General features: G+C 34.8%; 1 protein-coding gene across 1 annotated transcript; it reads left to right on the forward strand.

The window, feature by feature from the left end:
- On the forward strand, positions 1-24,344 carry LOC148122915 (ferritin light chain-like). Its single transcript, XM_087896736.1, has 3 exons — positions 1-130; positions 2,830-2,977; positions 23,821-24,344. The coding sequence occupies exons 1-3, from the start codon at positions 1-3 to the stop codon at positions 24,281-24,283; spliced, it is 741 nt and encodes a 246-aa protein (XP_087752862.1). The 3' UTR covers positions 24,284-24,344.
- Positions 24,345-24,725: the final 381 nt, after the last annotated feature.

Raw genomic sequence — 24,725 nt, forward strand, 5'->3', positions numbered from 1 at the left:
ATGGGCACTATTAGAGTGAGGAGAAATGGCAAAGGAGCTGACCCCTTGACCAGCTGCAACACAAAGGAAAGTGAACTCTGTCTTTCTCTTGGGCAGCACATCAGTGCCTACCCTGCTGAAGCAAGCACAGGTAAGACAACCCCGAGCAAATGACTGTACAAGACCTAACCCATCCCTCATCTGTCATATGGTGGGATGGGATGGGGTCGGATGCCCTTGCAGTGTTGCTGAATATCAGCGCACTGAATATCAGCGCATAAGGCCGAAAGGAAAGATGGCCCAGAGGTAGCAAGCGTATGAGAATTGTTCCTGCCCTGCTAATAGCTGCAATCCTTTGGAAAAAAGGCCCTGCACCTCACCTGAGCAGTACAATGCAAGCAACCATGTTGGCATAGTTGTGGGGGGACCCAGTCATGAAGTGGTGAGCATGTAAGAGTTGTCTCTACTACTCATTTATCTTGTGTCAGCCTGGGCATGGGGAGAGTTGCCCTCCACCCACTGCCATAGTTTCCGAGGAAGGTGTAGATACTGGCCCTGAGGAAACAAGATTGTGAGAGCCATCCCTGCCCTCTACAAACTGCAACACTCAGGAGACCAGACCCTGTACCTCACCTGGGTCACATGATAGAGCCAGTCCTGTACATGGATGTGTGGATAAGTCAGCCCTGAATTAGTTAGTGTTGGAAACCTCGTACCTCTCATTTGCCATGTGGCAGCATGGACTATGGTGAGATTTCCTTTTCTTACCTCTCAAACATCAATTCCTTAGGCAGGTGGGAGAGCTGGACTTATATTCATAAGAGGGGGAGAGCTTTCACCCTCCAGGTGCAACACTCAGGAGATCAAGCACTGAACCTCATCTGGGCAGCCGCATAATAGAGCCAATCCTCTATTATGAGATGAAAGAGCTATCACCATTTCTCATCTTCCTATAGCAGCATGGGTAGGGAGAAATGTGCCCTCCTCCCCCTCCCATTACCACTTGAGACAGATGGCAAAGCTGGCCCTGTGGACATTAGAACAGGAAAGCTGTTTCTGACCCTCAGCATCAGCCACATTCAGGAGAGCAGGCCCTGGGATAACACAAATAGGGTCAGTCCTCTAGGCAAGGTGTGGGTGAGGACAGCTACCTCCACTATTCGTCCGTCAGGTAGCAGTGTGAGTAGGGGATAGATGGCCCCTTTACCTCTTGTCCCTTAGTACCTGCCACAGACGAGAAAGTTGACCCTTCCCCGTATCAGCTTCAGCACTCAGATATGAGGACCTGCTCCTCATAGAGAGAGTGCATTTTTTTCTGTCTGGATATTTGGAAGTAAAAGTGTCCCAGGCAAGAGCTTATGAGCCAAGGAAACGAGGAACAGCACCAACCCTGGAGACAGGTGGAGTTGATCATGGAGTCATAAGAGCGGGAAAGCTATCCCCGACCCTCAGACCCTCAACAGTTGCAGCTCAAGGGAAACTGACACTTGTAGTTCATCAGGACACTAGAGCAGCCCCTGATGGTGTATGTGTGGAAGAGGTGGAGAAAAGGCCCCACTCCTTGCTTAAAACTACAAAATGTGAATTATTCAGGGCAACGCTGAATAGCTCACCTTGGAGCTCACCGTGCAGTATCCAAGGACCAGAAGCAGGATTATGGTTTGGCCCACCCCATCTGTGAACTTTTGGACCTTGTGAAGTGACATGTCCTGCAGATCCAAAGATCTAGGATCTTCACAACACAGGTCAACAACAGATTATCCAAGAAGAATCCCAGTGAAGGCCCAGTGCCAATGATGCACTAGAAACTAGAGGCCTTAAACCAGACCAATGAGTCTTTGCAATGACCACTTTTAAATAAAGAAACACAAAGGGATTTACTCCACTACTGTGTCACACTACAGCTTTTAGGATGAGATTTTTCCATTATTTTCTTCCCTTTATTTTTTTATTTTTTTTATTGGTGTGTAGGTGGGATTTCATGGTCAGAAGGCAGATGCCAGGGGGCAGTGAAATGAACGGGATTGTGATACATAATGTGGTAAGACACATAGAATAAATAAAAAGAGAAAAATATATCAGTTGTATAAAGTAGTGTGTTTGAAACTCAGCACTTTTGAGGTTAGCTCGGGGGTGGTTATGGGTTTGAGGATAGGTTGAGTGTCCAAGTAAGACACACTAAAATTAAAACTGAACTTGGGAAAAGGTTCAAACAAAATACACTTCCCATTCAAGTATGAGAAACCAAATTCTGCTTAAGAAATTATAACTACTGCTGAGTTTCAGATTTATACTACTGTGTTCCGTGAGTTCGTGATTATTTTTGGTGAAACAATAGAGGCAAATAAAAATACCACATAAATTTACAAAGTGATACAGTTTATAGATTAGTTATAAGTACATAGTACCAATTCCTAAATATGAGTCCTCATTTTCAACTTAAAACATACATGATTTTGAAACACTGTTTTCCAAAAAAAAGAATTAAGTATACCTTCTATGTTACAAGGTACACACAATTACCTTGGCCAACACTGTTTAGGTAAAGAAGACAGAACAAACATAATTTTCAAGAATTATTTCAGGTCTATCAGAAACATTTTTCGAAAAAAACTAGCATACAGTGTAATGAATAGAAAAAAATGATATTATTTCTTTTCAAATTGTTAAATGGTATGCTCCATAACTTAGTTCATCATTAGGCTAGTTTTGCTTCACAATCTTTGGTATTTTGAAAGGAAATGATTAAAGAGGTTATTAGTACATCTAACAAGAAGAGGTCTCACAGTCTTTAAACAGTACCCTCTCATCTGTGCCAGAATGTTCAGCATCATTATGCTTCCACAATAGCAATTTACTACTGCATTGGAGAGGAAGTAATCAATATAGGCAAGGAGTGCTTGCGAGAGGCAGTAGAAGGGGTGCAGCATTTGCTGCAACGCCTTTGTGAAATCAATGAGGCCTCTGCCTGGTGCAGCGTCTTGTCTCAGTTTCTAAAGTCAGTAAATGTCATGATCTGCAATTATCAAGCTTAAAAATGTTCTCATATACACCTTACATGGTGCAAAATATTATTTAATTTAAACTAAAAAGCAACAAAAATAAATCCTTTGAAACAATGTTTGTCACCGCTGCAAAATATTAAACCCATATATGTTCTTAAATGGGTAACATCATATATAAATATCATAGGTATTCAAGCAAGAATGGAACGAGAAGGTTAGAATATTTTTCTCTAATTCAATTTCAGTTCAAAATATTAAATGTATAATCATTACTCACTTGAATCAGTACCTAACTGTGTACAAATAAATGACAGAACTAAAATTTATTTAATAATGCATATTAAATAATACATATTTCAAAATATAATACTGATAACAATGAGGGTGTCTCATGAATTTGGACGGGAAATAGAGATATGGAAGTAGTGGGAATGAAGAGAGGGAAGGGGAGTGGATTTAACTATATTTTAGCTAAATTAAAAAAAAACTAACACATTTTCAAGTCCTGAAAACCTAAACAACAGTGGCAAGCTTTGAAGAATCTTTGTTCAAAATGAGAGTTCAATCTCAAGACTTTCTGATTTCATTAATATTATCTGTTGGCTGGTAATGCCTCTCAAGTTATAACACAGATACTTTTATTCTTTTGATTTGGCTATTTTTAATGATAGACCTTAATATATATATTAAGATCTTTATATATATATATATATATATATATATATATATATATATATATATATATATGGGTTAATAGCTTTTATTTCTATCTTAAATTCTGAAAATTTCAAAGGGGCCATGTTTTACATGGTTTGGTTAGAGTTACTGTTAAGATGTGACAGTGTTGGGGAAAAAAATACAAAAAATGATTGCAATACAGAGAGTTTTGTGGTACAGAGCTCCAGTGTGAATTTTATTTATTATTATTCTGATTTAATTAACTTTAACTCTATCACTGTAGTCGAGTGTGGTTACTGTGGAGACACAAATGAATGCTAATAATTGGTGATATATTTGCCTGGTTTTGTATACAAGCTTGAGACTAGGGGAATTGTCAGAATAGTGACAGATGACAACCTCTCTTCACCAATTTATTTATGATCAGTGGGCAGTCAAAATTAGGTCGGACACAGAAGACATGTTAACTGAGCAGACGGGAACCCTGTTTAAGGAAATAGCCAATTTCAGAGATTTGCAGATTACAGGAGAGTTAGAGCTAAGAATTAATTAGTAACACTTGATTTTCATTTTCTTTTTCAGTCAACCTAGTCAAGAAACAAAATTTCCATTACAAAAATCAACATATCTTGCTTAAGAGAGAAGGTTTTTGTTTGTTTGTTTGTTTTTTGTTTTTTTTTAAGGGGTTAAAGTGAAGGGGAGAAGCCACAGCAAAATTCATTTTAGCTGCTCCTATAATTTATGAAGATAAAATCTGACTGGTAAACTGTGAGTTTCAATTTTGTTAAGTATTAATTAATTCATAGCCATCATTAAAACTTTTTCTACTTAACTAATAGTAAATTTAACTGAGTTTTTTCATTAGTTTTATACTTTAGACTAACCAGTATTTCCCATATTCGTTTAGAACACCTAGTTAGTGATAACCTAGTAAAAGCTGCAAAGGTTCTTCACAAATTCAGTGAAAAGTGAAGTTAAAATGTAAATAGAAAGATGTAACATCTGTTTTGTCTGATATTTTCTGAATTACTTTGTCAAATATTTTATAACATTTGGGATTTTGAAGGCAGAATAACATGACTCAATTAGTAAGATGCTAAACTCTAAATGCACTTTTATGCAAATTAAGGAAAATTTGGTGATGAATCCCTTTTTCAGAAGAAATATTACAATTTAGAAATGTCAGTTATTTTACTTCCAAACTTCAAATTAGCATGTTTCATGTTTTATTTTTTTGATTAATTTATTTGTCATCTAACAAGTACTTAATTAACTGGCTACACAGTAGCAGAAACAAGAAACTAAGGAATAGAACAATATATCTTAAAATAATAATGCCTTAAAGAATTATGTTATTATATATCCAATGTTCTCGTATTTCCAGATATAATTGATCTGAAAACAGTTTTTCTGAACTCTCATAGAGTTTTTAAGAATCATTTATTTTTTGTGATTATAATTAAATAATTTCCCCTTTCTTTCTGTCTACTGCATTGGAGAGGAAGTAATCAATATAGGCAACTCCTTTTTCAAATTTATGATCTCTTTTTCATTTAATGGATTTATTAACTGTGTGTGTTTGTGTGTGTGTGTGTGTGTGTGTGTGTTTGTATGAGGGTGTGTGTTCCAAAGTATATTCATATAACCTTCTCAGGCTGTATCAAGTTACTTGTAGGTATATTTTGCCTGGGTTGGCCTTTTTGTACTGACTAAACCATTAGCTATGCTTCTTTCTCAACTCTCCACATTCTCTAGGAGTCTGAAGTTTGCATGCTGTGAACATGTAGTCCCCTTCCTCCTCTTCTCCCAGACATATCCCCATTAGTACCCCTCCCCATCTCTGGGCATGTTTGTATTGCAGTTTTTTCTTCCTTTTTTTCTCTCTTTTTTTTTAATTGATTTTATTGAGCTCTACATTTTTCTCTGCTCTCCTCGCTGCCTCTGCCCTTCCATTCAACCCTCTCCCAAGGTCCCCATGCTCCCAGTTTACTCAGGAGATCTTGTCTTTTTCTACTTCCTGTAGATTTAGAGCAGTGTTTTTGTTTTTAACCTTTCAAGTTTGATTGGTGCTGCCCATATACATGAATTTATGTCCTGAATGGAATTATGAGTGATCTATAAAGGGCAATATTCTTTTTTGTTTTGTTTTTAATACATCCTGACTTCAGTTTCCTCTCCTTTCAGTCCCCCTGCCTCCTCCCAACCTCCTCTCTGCCCCAGATCTACTTATTCTCCTTTTCCTTCAGAAAAGAATAGGCCTCTCAGGAATGTCATGAGAACACAGCAAAACAAGATAAAATAAGACTTGACACAAGTCCTCATATCAAGGCTATGCAAGGCAACACAGTAGGAGGAAAAGCATCCCTCCCAGGAACAGAAAAAGAGTTGGAAACACCCCCATGACCACTGTTATGAGTCCTACAAAACACCAAGCTAAGAACCATAGCATATATGCAGAGAACCTAGCACAAATAAAGGAAACAGGAATGGGAACAGGAAGATTAGGTCTGGGAGAAGGAATGGCTGGAGAGAGTATGGAGCAAGACAGCTGGAACTGGAGGGCATTTGGGTGAGTGACAAGGCTAATATTCTTAAAGAGCTAACGTTCCCATTGGCTGCAATCAGTTTCAAATATCACTTTACTAGGTGGTTGAGAACAGAACTCGGGTATTCCACAGGAACACTATACCTTCTTAATCAGTAAGCTATCTTTACACCCGCTCCCCCTTCCCCCATATTTTAAATAGGCTCCAAATACCACTTCATGCAAGATCACTAGCAGACTTTTGAAGATTTAAACTGTTTTGATTGCTGCACAATATATCTGATGATGAGTTTCCCTCTTTCACTTAAGAATAAACAAATCAAACCAAGACATTCACTGACTGACTGGATATGGAATCACTTTAAATATACAACATCAATGCTTCTGCAATTCAGTTCTTCCTTCATGTCTCTGTTTTGGTTGCTCACAATTTAGTGTCTGAATTAAACTGAAGATTGACTTCCACTGACAATAACTACTTAGAATAATTTACCAGTCATTATGGCAAACACACTGAAATTTTAAAATAGTCGATCCACATAAATGATTTCTTGACTGATTACTGATACAGCTATGATACTAACTTACACATTTTGGGTGTACAAATAATTTCAAAGAGATTATAACTACCTATTTTATTCATTTACTTTTCATTCATACAAAATTTACTTCCATTTAATTTTGTGAACATTTTGCCTATGGAATTTGGAATTTATGTTTCATTTCGTTAGAAAACTAGTTGAACTGTAGTACATAAAATAAACATTGTGTGTAATGAGAAACTAATGTCTTAAGCTATAGACATTTAAGATAAGATTGTTTAATAGCAAAGTAATGGTTTGCATCCAAGTTTGCAATAGATGTTCTATGAGGTTTCAAGGAACTGTGGTGAGGAGAGTCTTAATAATCTTTTCTATTTCTCGAATATTGAGACAGCTATTTTCCATAATCTAATGATGCTGATCTTTATTTTTCATTATTATAAAAATGGTGTCAGGAATCAATTCTTGCGACTTCAACAATCTCAAGAAATATCTGCTGAACTAATTTTATTTTAGTAAATTATATTTGGGCAATGAGGAATAAAAGAGAGATGAGAAAGATTATGCCATTTATGTTAGGGATGAAGACTGAATCCATTTCATTAAAAACAGATGATTTAAATGCTAAAATAGAAAGCTATTTTTTAGGGTAGATTTTATTGTACTTTAAGAATGAGTAAGGGAGAGAAGTTTACTTAAGAAATGCAGGCATGTGCTGCTATGAACATAGTAGAACAAATGCTTTTGTAGTATGTTAGGGAATCTCTAGGGTATATTCCCAAGAGTGGAATTGCTGGGTCCTGAGGGAGGTTGACTCCGTTTCCTGAGAAACCGCCACACTGATTTCTACAGTGGCTGCACAAGTTTGCATTCCCACCAACAATGGATGAGTGTTCCCCTCACCCCACATCCTCTCCAGCATAGGCTATCATGGGTGTTTTTGACTTTAGCTATTCTGACAGGTGTAAGATGGTATCTCAAAGTGGTTTTGATTTGCATTTCCCTGATCGCTAAGGAGGTTGAGCATGACCTTAAGTGTCTTCTGGCCATTTGAAGTTCATCTGTTGTGAATTCTCTGTTCAGTTCAGTACCCCATTTTTTAATTGGGTTAATTCGAGTTTTAGTGTCTAGTTTCTTGAGTTCTTTGTATATTTTGGAGATCAGACCTTTCCAGAACCTGGAAACAGCCTAGGTGCCCCTCAATAGAAGAATGGTTAAAAAAGGTGTGGAACATATACACATTAGAGTTTTACTCAGCGGTAAAAAACAATGACATCTTGAATTTTGCATGCAAATGGATGGAAATAGAAAATGCTTTACTGAGTGAGGTAAGCCAGACTCAAAAAGAGGAACACGGTATGTATTCACTCATAAGTGGATTCTAACCATAATTAAAGGTCTTTGAGCCTATTATTCGTGATCCTAGAGAAGCTAAATAAGAAGATGAACTTGATGAAGATTATTTAGCTATCCACCAGGAGGTAGGAAATAGACAAGAGTCCCAGGTAACCTCGGGTGCATGGGGGGGGGGATTGGAGGGTTGTAGGAAGGGGAGAGGGTTAGAGAGAAGGGAGTAGGGGAGGAATGGGGAAAGCTCGGTAGACTGGGATGGGGGGGAGGGAGGAAGGATGAATATGGGATCAGGGAAGAATATATTTCAACTAAGGGAGTCATTTTAGGGTTTACAGGAGACTTGATTATATATGGGATCCCAGGTCCAAGGAGAGATCCCCAGATTGTTCTCTGGACAGAGGAGAGGGTGCCTGAAATGGCCTTGGCCCATAACCATACTGATGAATATTTTGCTTATCACCATAGATCCTTCATCTGGCGAAGGATGGCGATACAGACGGAGACCCACATTGGAGCACCGGACTGAGCCCCCCAAGGTCCAAATGAGGAGCAGAAGGACGAAGAAAATGAAAAAGGAAATAAGGACTGCGAGGGATGCTATCACCCACTGATACAAGGGGACGGATCTAATGAGAGTTTACCAAAGCCAGTTGGACTGGGACTGAACGAGGACGTGATCTAACCAGATTCTCGGAATTTGGCCAGATTCTCTGAATGTGGCTGGCCCAAAATCTTTCTGAAAAGCCATTGACTATGACACTGGGACTTGTTTCCTCTGCATATACTGGATTTTGGGGATCCAGTCTGTTAGGACACTCACCTTCCTGGACCTAGAGGGAGGGGGGAGGAACTTGAACTTCCCACAGGGCAGGAAACCCTGACTGCCTTAAGGGACAAAGAGGGAGGAGGAGAAGTAGTGGGGGGAGTGGGAGGGTGTTGGGAAGAGGGGCGGAAATGGAAACTTTTATAATTTAATAAAATTACTTTCAAAAAAAAAGAAATGCAGGCATGTATAAATTTCTTACATACTTATACAATGTGCCTTTTTTCATAAAATATGTTTGTATGTATATATATCAATTAAAAAGAGACCATAGGTTTGAAAGAGGACATGGGAAGCAATAAGTAAGAACAGGAAAAAAAAAGATATGCTATATAGATATAATAATGATATAATAATATTCCAATTATACATATATATGTTTGTATAAAATTTAGTCAGACATTTACAAAATGGAACAAAAGTGGAAGCAAGTAATGTAAATTTAAGAATTTTCTTTTTACTTTAAACCCAGAAACCCAATTTAAATCTGAGTTAGTGATCAGAATTTGACAAGAGTACAATATTTCCAGTTTTATTTCTAGTGAAGTCTTGTGCAATATTCCGTATTTATCTCTCCAATTGTGTGAAAATTATTATTCTCAATCACTGGAATTAATTACTGTTTTATTACCTCTCTTATACCCACATGTAAACATTAACTAAAATGACTTGCAACAATATGGAGTAGTTTTTGAATTTATGCAAAGTAAAATTTTACTAATTTCAATGGTTTTGAAGTACATATTAAATCATATTCAATTCTAAATAGTAAATATATTCAATTACTCTTTATATTAATAATATATGCTATTTATAATTAATGAAATTAAATTATTTCACAGTGTAATATATTTGTTCTATGACTTTTTTTTAAAACTAAACACAGAAATCTTGCCATAAGCATTTGAGTAAATGTATACCTAAAAACTTTCTTTATTTCTATTTATCTGGTATACTTTTTCTTTTGATTCCCCACCTATTTGGTCATAATGAGTTTAAGATGCACATTTAACTGTGATATCTTAGCACCTGCTCACTAGATTTCTGTCTTTCATGGATATTATGATTTTATATGGATTCTTCATGACCTGTCACTACTGATATTGTCAAATTTTATTTTTATTTAGAAAGTATCTTAGCAAGCATCATGTTTAATTGAAGACAGAATAATAAGTGAATTTAAGTTTTCTGAGAAAATACATAAAGTAACACATTTTTATATAAAATATGTATTGCAGTTGTACTAAAATTCACATTCTTTAATAAACATAAGTAGCTTTAAATTGTTTTAAATTATATAATATTGCAATTGTTCTTTAAATGTGTAATTATGTATTTGACATAGAATTCAAAATACCAACTAACAGTAAATGTAAAGCAAATTAAGATAGTGGATTTAAAACTATACTCCTTATTATTTATCTGTCATTTGGTGACAATGGGTGGGTTAGAGATTCCCTCCTTTCTCCAGTCCATCAATTCCTGAGAAAGGTAGGAGAACAAGCCTTGCCATTATAAACTTTTTAATCTTAAACAAATTTTGTTTCATTGAGGTGTTTCATTAATCAACAGGCCTCTCTTCAAATTTAACTAACTATTGAAAATATATGAAATAGTCAATGAAGTAAAAGTAAATTTATGACAAAACATAAATTAATGAAAGTAACAATTTAGACACAAAAGAACACATCTTGTGGAGCAGGGATACCAACATCATATGTAGCTACTGAAATTCTCAATAAAATATTTTGGTGTACTCATAAATAAAAATAAGCAATACTAGTTTACCACGCGATATTGTATCACCAGCTATATAGTGTTGTCTTTAGGCAAGACAATTCTCCCTCTCTTTGAAATTTTGATTTTCTTGGGGCTCTTTATCTAGGAGTAGGGCCTTTCCCTAGTTAATTTTTTATTGTTGTGAAATGACATCATGACCCAGTCAACATATAGAAGAAAGAGTTTATTGGGGATTACATTTCATATATGTTGAACATCCCTATATGTTGAAGGTTATGTATGAAGGCAGTTATGGTGCTGGAGGAGAAGCTGAGAGCCTGTTTCTCATCCACAAGATTAAGGCAAAGTGCTAAATCTAAATGGGAATAACATGGAATTTTGTAACCTGAAAATCCAATCCTCAGTGACATATTTGCTTTAACAAGGCTATACCTCCGACACTTTACATAGTTTCAACATCTGGGGACCATTCAAACATATGGTTCTATGTGGGCCTTCTCATCAAACCACCATATGCTTTTTGACACTTCTCTGTCAATGTTGCTTTGTTAACTGCTATTGTTGTTCGAGTCTTGATTTGTCAATCATACTGGTGAGCGTTCATGGGCACAAACCCTACCATAAATAGAAACTGCAAAAGCACAGTAGATATTCTGGTTGTACGCTATTATGTGTCTATGTTCTCTTTCACTTTGGTTCTAGAGTCACTGGTGAAAAAGCTCTATTGTAGATGTTTCAGTTTGTACTGGGAACTCCGTAGTTCATCCTATGGGTTTCAATGAACTACAGTTTTCTATAATGGTCTTGACTGCAACCAAAAAGAAAGATTCTTTGATATAGAAAGAGAGATAGGAGTATCTGTGAGTGTTAGAATAAAGCATTACAAAGATACCTTGAGATTATACTGATGTGGAAATTTGAAGATTCATCTTCTCTGCTATGTTTTATGGTCTCACTACCTATGGGTAGTTGAGAAAGTTTAAAGTACTAGGTATGAATTTCCACCTGTTGATGCAGTTTCTTATCACTAGATAGAGAGCTTTGGTTATCACTTATGTGTAAGTGTCACTATGGCACCTTTAATTATCCTTCTATGCTACTTGTTGATATGGTTCATGTGTCACAGCTGGTTATGACTATTCATGAATAATTTTGATCCAACATAATAGCTTTAAAAATGGTATTGAGAGTATTTAATGTACTTAAATATGTTGACTTCTCTCTGAATATTGGGCTAGACAAACTTACTGAAGTACTTTTATTTACAATCATATAGTTAATGCTGATTGCTTTAAAACAATGATGACACACTTGGTATCTTGGGAAACAAACTTCTTTATTGTGGTTAAAAATGATTTTCCTATCTATTTTCACTGCAGTTAGAATAACTTGATAGTCATGACAGAAATGGATTTTTAAACAAACTTGAAAGAGGATATTATCAGTTACTATAAAAATGAAAATTAATATTAAAAGAGACTTTTTGCCAATGAAATATATCTTCTTTCTAATACCTGTGTTTACCCAAAACATATAACAAATTCACATATATTGTAAATATCAATCTGGAAATGGAAGTTTTATGTGTTTTAGAGTATTTAAATGTGATTAAACATGAAAAGACAAAATAAATAGTATTTATTTGGAACTTTGACGTTATCAAATAAATTACCTAGCTAATAGAGCATAAATTAAAAATTTACAAAGATTTAATAACAAAATTTTGTTAAGTATAAATATATATGTGTTTTTTGTGCATCATTATATAAAACCTATTTTCTTATATCCCTTTTAAAATTATGCTAAGAAAACAACTTAGTATATCTATATATCCCTTTTTAATAAACTATCATTAGCCGCAAACAATTGTCTGAAATCTGAAATTATTTTTGAACCATCTGTAACAGAATTTATTAGCATACACACATATATGCATAATTGTGTACATATCCAGATTATAAAATATTCTCTACAAAAATTCATTTATTTCATATTCTTTTCCTTTTACATGTGAAATTTTAATGTATTTATCTCCTTGAATTATATATAATCAACCTTAGTAACTTTACAATTATCATTTTGGTTTTTTTTTCATAATGTGTCTCCTATAATCTGGTATTTTCACAACTGTTTATTAAGATTAGATCTATCTGATGATGACATTGAGAATTAAAGAAATGTTCCTTCAGTTGTCTCCTAAACAGTATAACTTGCTATAGGGATATCCATTCCATTTTGTTCCTATCCAAAATAAAATGTCCAGAATCTGTCTGATAATATCAGAAGATACATAAGGGTGGAGATGTAATGATAGTTGGCTTTTCTAGTATGCAGGAAGTTCTGGGATTGAATCTGAGAAATGGATAGAAGAAAGATTGAGTCGGAGGAGAGAGATAGATAGTAGAAGGGGAAAGAGAGATAGAGATAGATAGATAGAGAGAGAAAATCATGTTCTTCCATTTTATTATTCCATTCCAAGTACTATCCATGTTGAATATTTTCTCATATTATACTTTATGATTCCTCTTATTCTAGTGTCAAATTTTTCCCTCTTTCCTCATCTGTGACATCGTCAGTCATGTTGAGCATTTTGTTCTCTCAGTTGGCTGCAGTCATTTCCATCATAAACAAATGATTTTAAACATCTTATCCTCTTTAAAGATTTGAATATTATTACTCTGCTTAAACACTTTTCTTAATTCACATGTTCTGATTTCAGGACAATTGCATTTTACTTTTGTTAATGTATAGAACTTGTCTGAGGATCAAAAGTTAAAATAACCATACTCTCCAGCCTTATAGACAAGGCAGCAATAACACATATGTTTAATCCCAGTAACCATGCTAATTTACCACAGAAACCAGACAGTGGTGGTGCACACTTCTAATCCCAGAATTAGAGAGGATTGTAAAATGGAGAACATAGCTGTTAGGCTCAGTCTCATTCTGAGATTCCTGGAGGTAGAATCACATTTTTGAACTGAGGTTGAGGTAAGAGTCAGTGACTGACTGCTCTGCTTTTCAGATTTTCAGGTTAAAACCCAATATCTCTCCCTGAGATTTTATTAACCATGCTACAGACTTTGTTTAATTAGTCCTTAGCATTGATCATATCAAAACAATTCAAGTACATGCTGTTGAACTGATTTCATCACATCCTTATTCACTGTGACCTGAAGGTTGTGCATGTTTTTCCCCCAGGTACTCACAATGTCTATTGTAGAACAAGGTTCATAAGCAGTTATTCTTTAACAAAAAAAAATTGTTCCATAATGTAATACACTATTCATAGTGAAGTAAATGTGACTTGAGTGAAATGAAGGTCTTGAGTAAAAATGATTAGGGAAGAAGGGTTAATTTTTTACTTTTATAGTACACCATTTTGGAAACACTAGGTACTCTATTCTCCTCATTAAGAGTGTACAGGACCATTAGAATGTCATTACCTGGGAGTTTTTGTCAGTTTTGATTGTTCTCAATATGGCAGAGGAAAAAGCCCTCACTCTTTTATGATAATAAAACATTTTAAAGTGACATTTTTTCTTATTATTAAGTATATAAACACAATTTTCTTTTTTCTTTATTTATTAAAAATTTCCACCTCCTCCCAAAACTCTCCCTCTACATATGATGTCCTTACATTGTATGTTGCTAACCACAAAGAGAAGAAAAAAGGTGGAACAATAAATTATGAATAATCTCTCCTTTTTAAACTCAAGCATTTCAGTATTCTATTGCTTATCTTTTAAAGTACTCTTAATTCTCCTCTTGTCTAACACCAAGACACAAATGACATGAATTTACTTTCATCACATGACTGCCTCCTTTGTAATTAAAATTAATGTCATCATAATCATGTTCAAAGTAATTTATTGTTACTATCAAGACATACTTCATTACACAAAATGACAATCAGAGTTTTTCTCTTGTGTGGGCCAATTAGTTATTATTCAACTCCCTTTAAGAAAATATTGCAATTATTTTAAGCCAGAAGAGGTGGAGAATTACTGTGATATCACCACTTAGCAGACAAGAGGACTGAAAGCCACAGGTCAGCCCGAGTTACATAAGTAGACTCTATCTCCCAGGCACAACGACCAGGTGAATAACTCACAGACCCAGCACTTGTCTAAAATACATGAAACCCCACTTCACAAAAATGAATTACATTTTATCGTCAAAGGTAAGGGTAAATACGAACATGCCTAATCTTAAGAAAATAAACACTAAATATTCAATATTTTAATTTGTCTAATCTTTCTCAAAGATTTAATATAGGGTGAATAGACAAAGGACAGACTTCAGACTGAGTTTATTTTAATACATGTCCTAATTATAATACTGATGCCAATCAACCCTCATTTGAATGGAATTTACTTAATCCAGATTGCTGTGGTAATTAAGTCCCTTGTTAATACTTACTAAGCATACAGAAGTGTCACTTTGGAGGCTCAACAGTGTATAATTGGGGTCACTAAAAATCACCATTAAAACTAAAATATGAGGGGATGAACACGCCCAGAACTTAGTAATAATTTCAACTGAATACAAATAGATTACATTGCATACTTAATGTGATTATTATATAATTTCAAAAAATTTATGAATGAATTTGATAAGCATTGTGTCATTCACTTATAGACTAAAGATGATTATCCTAGTCTTCCACAGTGAAACTCATTGAAGGTGTAATATCTTGCAAAATGGGCATCATATGCCCCTCAGCTGAAGAATGGATAAAGAAAATGTGTCACATTTACACATTAGAACACTACTCAGCAGTAAAAAAAACAATGACATCGGGCTGGAGAGTTGGCTCAGAGGTTAAGAACACCTACTGCTCTTCTGAGTTCAATTCCCAGCAACCACATGGTGGGTTACAACCATCTATAATAAGATCTGGAACTCTCTTTGGGCCTGCAAACATACAGACAGACAGAACACTATATACATAATAAATAAATAAATCTAAAAAAAACCTGTAAAAATGACATCTTGAATTTTGCATGCAAATAAATGGAATTAGAAAACACTATTTTGAGGGAGGTAACCCAGAACCAAAAAAATGAATATGGTGTGTACTCACTCATAAGTGGATACTAGCTATAAACAAAGGACATTGAGCCTATGGTTCATGGCCATCGAGAAGCTAAGTAATAAAGTGAACCCAAAGAAAACCATACATAGACCCACCTGGAAATTGGAAACTGACATGATTTCCTGACAAAATTGGGAGCATGGGGGCAGGGAGCAGAAGGAAGGGGAGAAGGAGAAAAGGAGTGGAGAAGGGGAAGCTTAAGGAGAACTCGAGGGAATGGGATAGTTGAGATGGAGGAAGGACAGATATGAAAGCAATGAAAGAGACATTTTGATTTAGGGAGCCATTATGGCGTTAGCAAGAAACCTGGCTCTAGAAAAATTCCCAGGAATCCACAAGGATGACCCCAGCTAAGACCCTAAGCAATAGAGGAGAGGGTGCCCGAACTGGCCTTGCTATTTAATCAGACTAATGATTATCTTAAACATCATTATAGAACCTCAGTCCCACAACAGATGGAAACAGAGGAAAAGGCCCACATCGCAGCACTGAACTGAGCTCCCAAGGTCCAGTTGAAAAGTAGAAGGAATGAGAATATGAGCAAGAGGTCAAGACCATGAAGGGTTCATCCACTGAAACAGTTTACCTGAGCTAATGGGAGCTCACCAACTCCAGCTGGACTGGGAAGGAACAGGCATAGGACCAAACTAATCCTTCTGAATGTGGCTGACAGTTGTATGGCTGGGGCAAACTGAGGGACCATAGGCAGCACTGGGATTTATCTCTACTACATCTACTGGGTTTTGGGGGTCCTATTTTCTTTGATTGTATACCTGGCTCAGCCTTGATGTGGTAGGGAGGGCCTTGGACCTCCACAAAGCAAAGTGCCTTACTCTCTCTTAGGATGAGAGGGGAGTGGGGTGGGAGGATGTGTGGAGGGAATGGGAGGAGGAGAGGTAGTTCGAACGTATAATGGTATTTTTTAAAAAAATAAAAAAATGCAGGTAAAAAACAAAATATAAAAATAGGCATCATAGATTGAGAATACATGATTACAGTTTCAAAATGGTTTTCATCAAAATACCAACTGTCTTCTAAACTATGAAATGGCTTCTAAGTAATTTTTCTAATTCTTTATCATGGACTTAGGCTAAATCATTGTTGCTAAGTTGTTGAGAGTATGTCTGTATTTTAAAATAATTCATTATTAATCTAAATTAATGTCAAAATATATTCATTTTTTCTACATGTTTTATATTAAATATTGGACAACTAGATATAAATGATAATATTTGTTACCAAAACCAAGTAGATTATGTTCTTGAGATGAAATTATTTTTTAATTCTTTGTTTATATGAATACACTTACTTAAATACGTATCTGACATTCACAAAACTGTTCTGGATTAATCTTCCCTCTTATTTTTGAAATATGTTATTATTTTAACTCAATTGCTTGTTATAATATTTTAAAATTATTAATATGATTCTGTTTAAGCCTTATGGTTGCCAATTATGCATATATAAATATTCATGTATATTTACACTTTTAAAATGTTTATGTGCATTGTTTGTTAGTGTGTAAAGTTGTGTTTCTGGGAATACTTATCACTGTAGGAATTTATGGGTCTCTGAGATCAATGTCGAGTATCTTTATTGCTATTGGTTTTATTAACTGTAATTCATTGTTTCTTCAGGAGCCTAAAACTTTCATTGTTTTAGCTCAATGAACAGATGAGCAAGTCCTCAATATCTATTAGTCTCTTTCCTTGTCCATGCTCAAAACAAAATTGCAGTCTTCCTTCAGATTAGCACACAGATATTCTTCATGCCTAGTAAAAAACATTTTGTTATATAGGTTTCACATTAAGATGGTCGTTGTTACCAGGTTTTATACCAACAGGGTTTTATTTCTGCACAATTTTAACAATATATTCTAATTTTATATAGTTATGGGTCTTCCAAACACAACTTTGCACAATTTTATCATGTACTTATGTTGTCTCCATAATTAAGGAATAAAAAGTGATAATGAGAATAATTTGATTGGGGAAGGATTTCTTGTTGTTGGTTAGTAGTTAGGAAAGTGAAAATCACAAATCAGTGTCTTGACTAGTTGACAATAAGTGATTCTAGTCATATGGAAAAATATGATGGGTAGAATAAATTCATAAAAACAGAATCTTAATGTACTTTCTCTGTGTATGCTTATTTGATCTTGGTCACTATCATAGCAATTGTTATTTGACATGGCCCTGAACTAAAATCATGCCACATATCATGCAGATACGATTATAATGCCATCAGAAGTATCCAGCCTGTCAGCCTGACAGCCACCTTAGATGGCTAGATCACTGAAGTAAGACTTCTGACTTTGTGGTATCCTGTCTCTTAAATAAGAAATATGAAAGCACTGTACATGAAATTTTTGTATCCTTGGTTATTCTTTCTTAGAAATTTCATAATATACTCAGTACAAGTGTGTCTCTGAGTTGTTTTCAATCCCTTCAAGTTGCTAATCAAGATCAGCATAAACAGTAGCTGAAGGATTAATTCAATAAGAGATAATGTCTATTGTTTGGTGAATAAAGTAACAGCCATTATTTCCACCATAAATAAAAGACACTTCTGACGTAGATAATCAATCTAAGCAGTAAAAATTCTATTATGTGACCATAGTCATTTTAATGAGTAATATTAGTGTGGTACAGTCACTATTACTCAGCATGGCTTCTTTCAAGTTCCTAATATAACATCTTACTTTTACACTTTACTTTAAACCACTTTGCTAATAAAAACAGAAGTTGTCTTTTCTGTAACAATGTCCTTATAATTTCTCCATGCTATTAAGATAAAGAATTGTCAGAGAGAGACCTGTATTGTAAAATGAGATGCAAATAAAATAGGAAAACAAAGTAATGAGCAAAGTGCTTTTTCACACTTTGATGATTTATACAAATACACATAGAATAAGATGAAGAAACCCTGACAATTAGATAATGTTGTCAGGTTAAAAAATATATCTTTATATTACATATTTGCACTATAAATAACAATCATCAAATCTTTATAAATGTCAATGCAATGATGCCTAGCAATATTCTGCTGTACACATAAATCACTGCCTGTTCCAATTGTCATCAGAGAAGCTTTATCCAGAAACAGATGGAAACAGATCCAGAAACACAGCCATAGATTAAGTAGAGCTCAGGTTTTCCTTATGAAGATGGAACAGAAAGGACTGTAAGAGCCATCGGTGTCAAGAACACACAAGAAAACTTACAGAATCAAATAAACTAGACTCATACTAAACCAACAACCATGGAACAAGCATGGGACTGAGTTAGGCAGTTTTGTAGGTTGGCCCTCTTCCTCTTGTGGTACTCCTAACAATAGTATGAGGGGCTGTCACCTACTCTTTTACTGACTCTTGCGACCCTATGCCTCAGACTGGATTTCTCTGCCACGCTGTAATACGGTGGGGGGAGGAGCGTGCTTAATCTTACTGCAACTTGATATGCAATGTTTTGTTGATACAATGGGAGATCTGCTTCTCCTAAAAGAAATGGAGGAGGAGTGGATTGTAGGATGGGAACAGAGGGAACTGATAGGGTACTTGGAGGAGAGGAGGGAGGGGAATCTGTGTCCAAGATGTAAAATAAGTAAATAAATAACTTAAAGATGAAAATATTTATAGACTAAGTAACAAGTATTTTCCAAAAAAATTTGAACTCATATTTAAGCATTAATAACAATCATGTCATGCTATATCACTTGCTTAAATGAATAAAAAATCTGAAACTTGGTTGCTATTAAATTAATTTGGCTTTTATTAGTTTGTCTAAATTTTAATGGATTCTCTAGAGCAGTGGTTCTTAACCTGTGGGTGGCAACCCTTAGAGTTGTCAAAGACCCTTTCACAGGTGTCACATATCAGATATCCTGCATAATAGATACTTAAGTAACAATATATAACAATGACAAAATTAGAGTTATGAAGTTTCAGTAAAATATTGTATCACTGGTGGTTACCATAACCTAAGAAACTATATTAAAGAGGTGAAGTATTAGAAATGTTGAGAACTAATACCCTAGAGTTTAGTATTATACATTTGTTTCCTCGTATAATAATATGAAAATTGAAGGAAATTTTAATTGGTTATGATAAAAAGTCCTTGAGTTATACTAGGAATGATTGATGATATGGAACACTATTTTCCTGAGAAGATTATTTGGATAGAAATTGTAAAATTGAAATAAACCTCTGAATTGCTCTCTGGCATTTTGTTCTTGTTCTGTGATCTTTTCATGAAACCAGAACTTCTTCCATGATATGACTAAAACAAGTATTTTCATATCATCCCTAATTTCGGGAAAATTCCAATACCATATTCTTACAAATTCAATGACTTGTTTAATTAAACACCATTGCCATTTATTTCATACATAGTTATTTATGTCATTATATTTTACCACTGGAACTTAGTAATTTCCAATGATGTTTGGAACATTAATAAGAATATTGATGGTGTAGTTTCAAATTTCAATACATAGATGTATTATAGTATATAAAACACAAATGATCTAATGATACTGGAAGTAAATGTAAAGAATAAAAAGCAAAATATGCATGTTTAATAATTGAATTGAAAAACAACACTTAAAATATTTAATATATTATAATAATTTGTTATTTCCTGAGTTTTTCAATATTTTCTGAAGAAACAAGATAAAGAAAGTGGTCACAGATGAGAAATATTTTGAGTACATTCCATTAGTATCATTATTTTCATTGTAACAATAATAGCCCCAATAATAACACAATGTCTAATTCCTAGTGGGTTGTTTTATTTTACTTGTGTTGCAGTAACAGAAGGTCTGAGATTATGTACTTCATACTAAATAGAAATTAATTTCTCCCAATTCTTGGTCCAAGATACTACTAGCCTTTTTGCGTTCAAGACCATCAGTGGAAAGTCTATAGTTGACTCTATATATTTGTGTAATTGAATAAAACTGATAATCAAAACACTTCCATGAAATCAACGTTATTTTTTCCAAAACTTAACACAGCAAAATTTCAACAATGTTAGATATAATTGTTCCATACTATGACATTTATAAACATTTCTTTTGCCTTCATACAGAAAATAACTTTATGAAAATTTCCAAGCTTGTTGACCAATTTTGTGCTATCTTCACATAAAGAATATAATTCATCATATGAATATAGGAAGCAAGTAAAATTGTACTATTGATAAGAAAATATTAATTGTTGTAGAAATCAGGTAACCACAGATTGATGTACTAGAAATATTGAATTTATAATTAATATATGCTATTTTTACTTTCAACATAGAATTGAAAATTACAAATATGTGTGTGTGTGTGTGAATAATATGGTTCTTAGAAAAATACCAAGAAAATATGAATCCATATTTCAAATTAAATGGCTTCTTCATGTTTAAAAAATTACATCAAATGGACATAGAAAAATATCTACATATCTGGTAAAGGATTAATCTGTTTTTTAAACTGAATACAAAAGTCATTTTTGTGGTAGATAGTGACTAACATAGAGCTCCACAACTATCCATGGTGCAGAGAACAAGAGGGTGCAGAATACTCAGTCTTACTTGAACTAGAAGGTAGTTGTACATTGAACCCCAATTCACTGTGATACTTGGCATGTAACCTGCCAAGCCCAATCCAGACTATACCCTAAACCTCATAATATCCCAACATGGAAATTGGGCACTTAATTATTACCATGGAGTTATTGGCAAGTGTTATCTACTGGGATACAGAAAGACAACATTCTCTAAGCACATACTCCCTAATAACTCTACTATGCCCTAGTGGAAGACCATGTATCCAGAAATATCTTGGCAACATGAATTAGACTTAATGAGAAAATAAAAAGACATAAAGTTGGTTGGAAATAGACTAGGGAAAAGATGGGAGAGAGATGCTGGATATGATCAAGTTGCATGAAACTTCCAAAGAACTAATACACATTTTAAAGAGAAATGTCTAGCATATTTTATTCCTTGCAATAATTGTCAAAGTTATGATATTAATATCCATGTGTACATAAATATGAACAATAATGAAGTTTAAACATTAAAAACTATAATCAAAGGGAGGGGGGAGGAACTTGAACTACCCACAGGGCAGGAAACCCTGACTGCTCTTAGGGATGGAGAGGGAGGAGGAGAGAGAGTGGGGGGAGTGGGAGGGTGTTGGGAGGGGGGCGGAAATGGAAACTTTTATAATTTAATAAACTTTGAAAAAAAATAAAAAAATAAAAAAACTATAATCAAGAAATGATTTAGAATAAATGAGTTTATACAAACATGTGCAGAGCATCTGTATTATTGTTCAATACCCATTGAATAGAGGTTTATTAACTTGCAATTTTATAGAAAAGACAATATTATTCCATTCCTGTTTCTTCTCGACTCTTCTGAAATAAGAAGGAAGACTAAATCTAAAGCTACTTTCAAAGTGAACACTTTTGTTTGATTCATGGTACTTTGTCACAGGTAATGTTATAATCATCTTTTCAATGATTTGCAAATCTAACAGGAATAAAAGAATAAAAATACACTGAAGTAGGCCTCTAACTATCCAACCTCACAAAATCACCTGTACCTAACAAAGGCAGCTCTTTGCTTCTCTTGTCTCTCTTCTTTGAACTATTCTCACTTTGGAAATATTTTTATATAAAAGTACCACCAAGTATTTGAAAATATGAGGCTACTTAACAGAGCGTGAAGAAAACTTGGCTACTTGAGTGAAGATAGCAGCAGGAATAGAGCATCAACAATGAATTATCAGGATAAGAGTAGAAACAAGTAAATGGTTTTCAAAGATGTCCCACTTTCTCAGAGTTTAAGTCACATATGAATTTCACAGTTCACTCTTGGGACGTTAATCAACAGTGATGAGGTACACACCAATTATTATCCTTTAAACTTACTATTATGTGAATTTATTCATGATAAACATAAAGACTGTAGTAAAGTTAAAAACTGCAGGCAATGTTACTATGTGAATAACAAGTAGTTAAGTGTTGCACTATTTCCTTATCATTAGTTTCTAAATTTTAGCACTTACATGAAAATTCAGAAAAGGTCTATAAAGGCCAATTTAATCAATAATCATTGAGTAGAAAAAACTTTTAAAAAAATTCTAGAAAATTTTATGAATTTTGCATTGTAAAACAGCAAGTAATACTTTATAGGAAAGCACATGAATGGTGCTTAAGCTTTTTCCTGATTGCTATTAATTTTCTTTTATTTAAACCACAATTAGAAATTACTGTGGTTCTTTTCTTATATATGGGATATATGAAAGATAAAAGGAAATCATGCAGGTTTTGGGACCTGTACCACTGAGTTTGTAAAATTATTCTGGTGCATTAGAGCAGCTTAAAGTACACCACATTTGCATAATCATATAAAAATATATTCGAACCTGTAACCTGGATCTTGATAAAAGGGTCAAAGGTTATTTTTTGTTAAAGTCCAATAAGTATTTACTGATAAAAATTGCTATGACAGCATTATTCATACATCTATGAAACTGCAATATAAACTTAAAATTTGGAACAGTTCTTAGAGAAATAAAAAAGAAGGTATTTGGTGTGGGCGGGCCTTCGTTTGTGTGTTGCTTTCATTGGTTAATGAATAAAGGCACTGCCTTGGCCTACTTGATAGGGCAGAACGTAGGTAGGTGGGGAGACAAAAATGAATGCTGGGAGGAAGAAAGCTGGAGTAGAAAAATACTATGAATCCACCAGAGACAGATGTGCCCAATCTTCCCTGTATGCCACTGCCATGTGGCAATACAGAGATTAATATAAATGGGTTAAACTGAGATGTTAGTAAGCCAATAAGAAGTTAGAGCTAATGGATCAAGAAGTGTTTTAATAAATACAGTTTCTGTGTGATTATTTCAGGGTTATGATAGCCAGGAACCAAGGACAAACAATCAGCCCGCTGTTTACAACAGAAATTATTTTCTTTTTATCCAAGTTTTTATTTATTTGAAAGCCCGTGATCTATAAATTTTACATACAGAAATGTGTTGCACACCAAACTATAACCTTTAAGAAGTCCCGACAAATTTCATCACAACTGTAGTAATAAGAAATATGATAGTCGGGATGACGTGGCTCTGGAGGGTGTAGGCCACTTCTTCTGTGAATTGGCCAAGGAGAAGCTCGAGGGCGCTGAGTGTCTCCTCAAGTTGCAGAACGATCGCGGAGGCCACGCGCTCTTTCAGGATGTGCAGAAGCCATCTCAAGATGAGTGGGGTAAAACCCAGGAGGCCATGGAAGCTGCCCTGGCCTTGGAGAAGAACTTGAACCAGGCCCTCTTGGATCTTCATTCCCTGGGCTCTGCTCGCACAGATCCTCATCTCTGTGACTTCCTTGAAAACCATTTCCTGGATGAGGAGGTCAAAGTCATCAAGAAGATGGGCAGCCACCTGACCAACCTCCGCAGGTTGACTTCTGGACCCCAGGCATCACTGGGCGAGTATCTCTTTGAGCGGCTCACTCTGAAGCATGACTAGGGGGCCTCTCCTTCCGAGGGTCTCCCACCTCTGCTCTGCACCAGCCAGCCTCAGGACCTTCACCCGAGCCTCTCAAGAAGCCACTAGGCAGCTTTTTAACTCCCTGGAGCCCCTCTCAAGTCTTGGACCAAGTAAAAATAAAGCCTTTTGAAACAGAAAAAAAAAGAAATATGATAGTTTAGAAATCATGGTACTAAATAACAGGATATTAAGTATTTCAGCATGAGTTTTCACATCTTTTATACATTCTTAATGTCAAATTATAATTTGTTTTTGCATCACAATGTAGCCAATAAAATCATTGAAATTTTATTTTCATTTTTTTTGCTGTTTGCTATCATAACATATGTTACAAGATCATTGGATCTCATTTATTTTTGATAAGGAATGATGTATGGATACTGATCTGACATATACTTATATTTGTATTAATGTTCAGTCT

Source organism: Myodes glareolus, chromosome 2 (assembly GCF_982192425.1).
Source record: "Myodes glareolus chromosome 2, mMyoGla1.1, whole genome shotgun sequence".
In the NCBI taxonomy this organism is placed as follows: domain Eukaryota; kingdom Metazoa; phylum Chordata; class Mammalia; order Rodentia; family Cricetidae; genus Myodes; species Myodes glareolus.

Bases quoted from the DNA above. Each gene is read 5' to 3' on its own strand.
- LOC148122915 (XM_087896736.1), top strand. From the start codon at position 1: ATGGGCACTATTAGAGTGAGGAGAAATGGCAAAGGAGCTGACCCCTTG. The intron at 131-2,829 runs GTAAGACAACCC...CTTCCACAATAG, and splicing joins CCCTGCTGAAGCAAGCACAG to CAATTTACTACTGCATTGGA. The intron at 2,978-23,820 runs GTCAGTAAATGT...ATAACCTTTAAG, and splicing joins GTCTTGTCTCAGTTTCTAAA to AAGTCCCGACAAATTTCATC.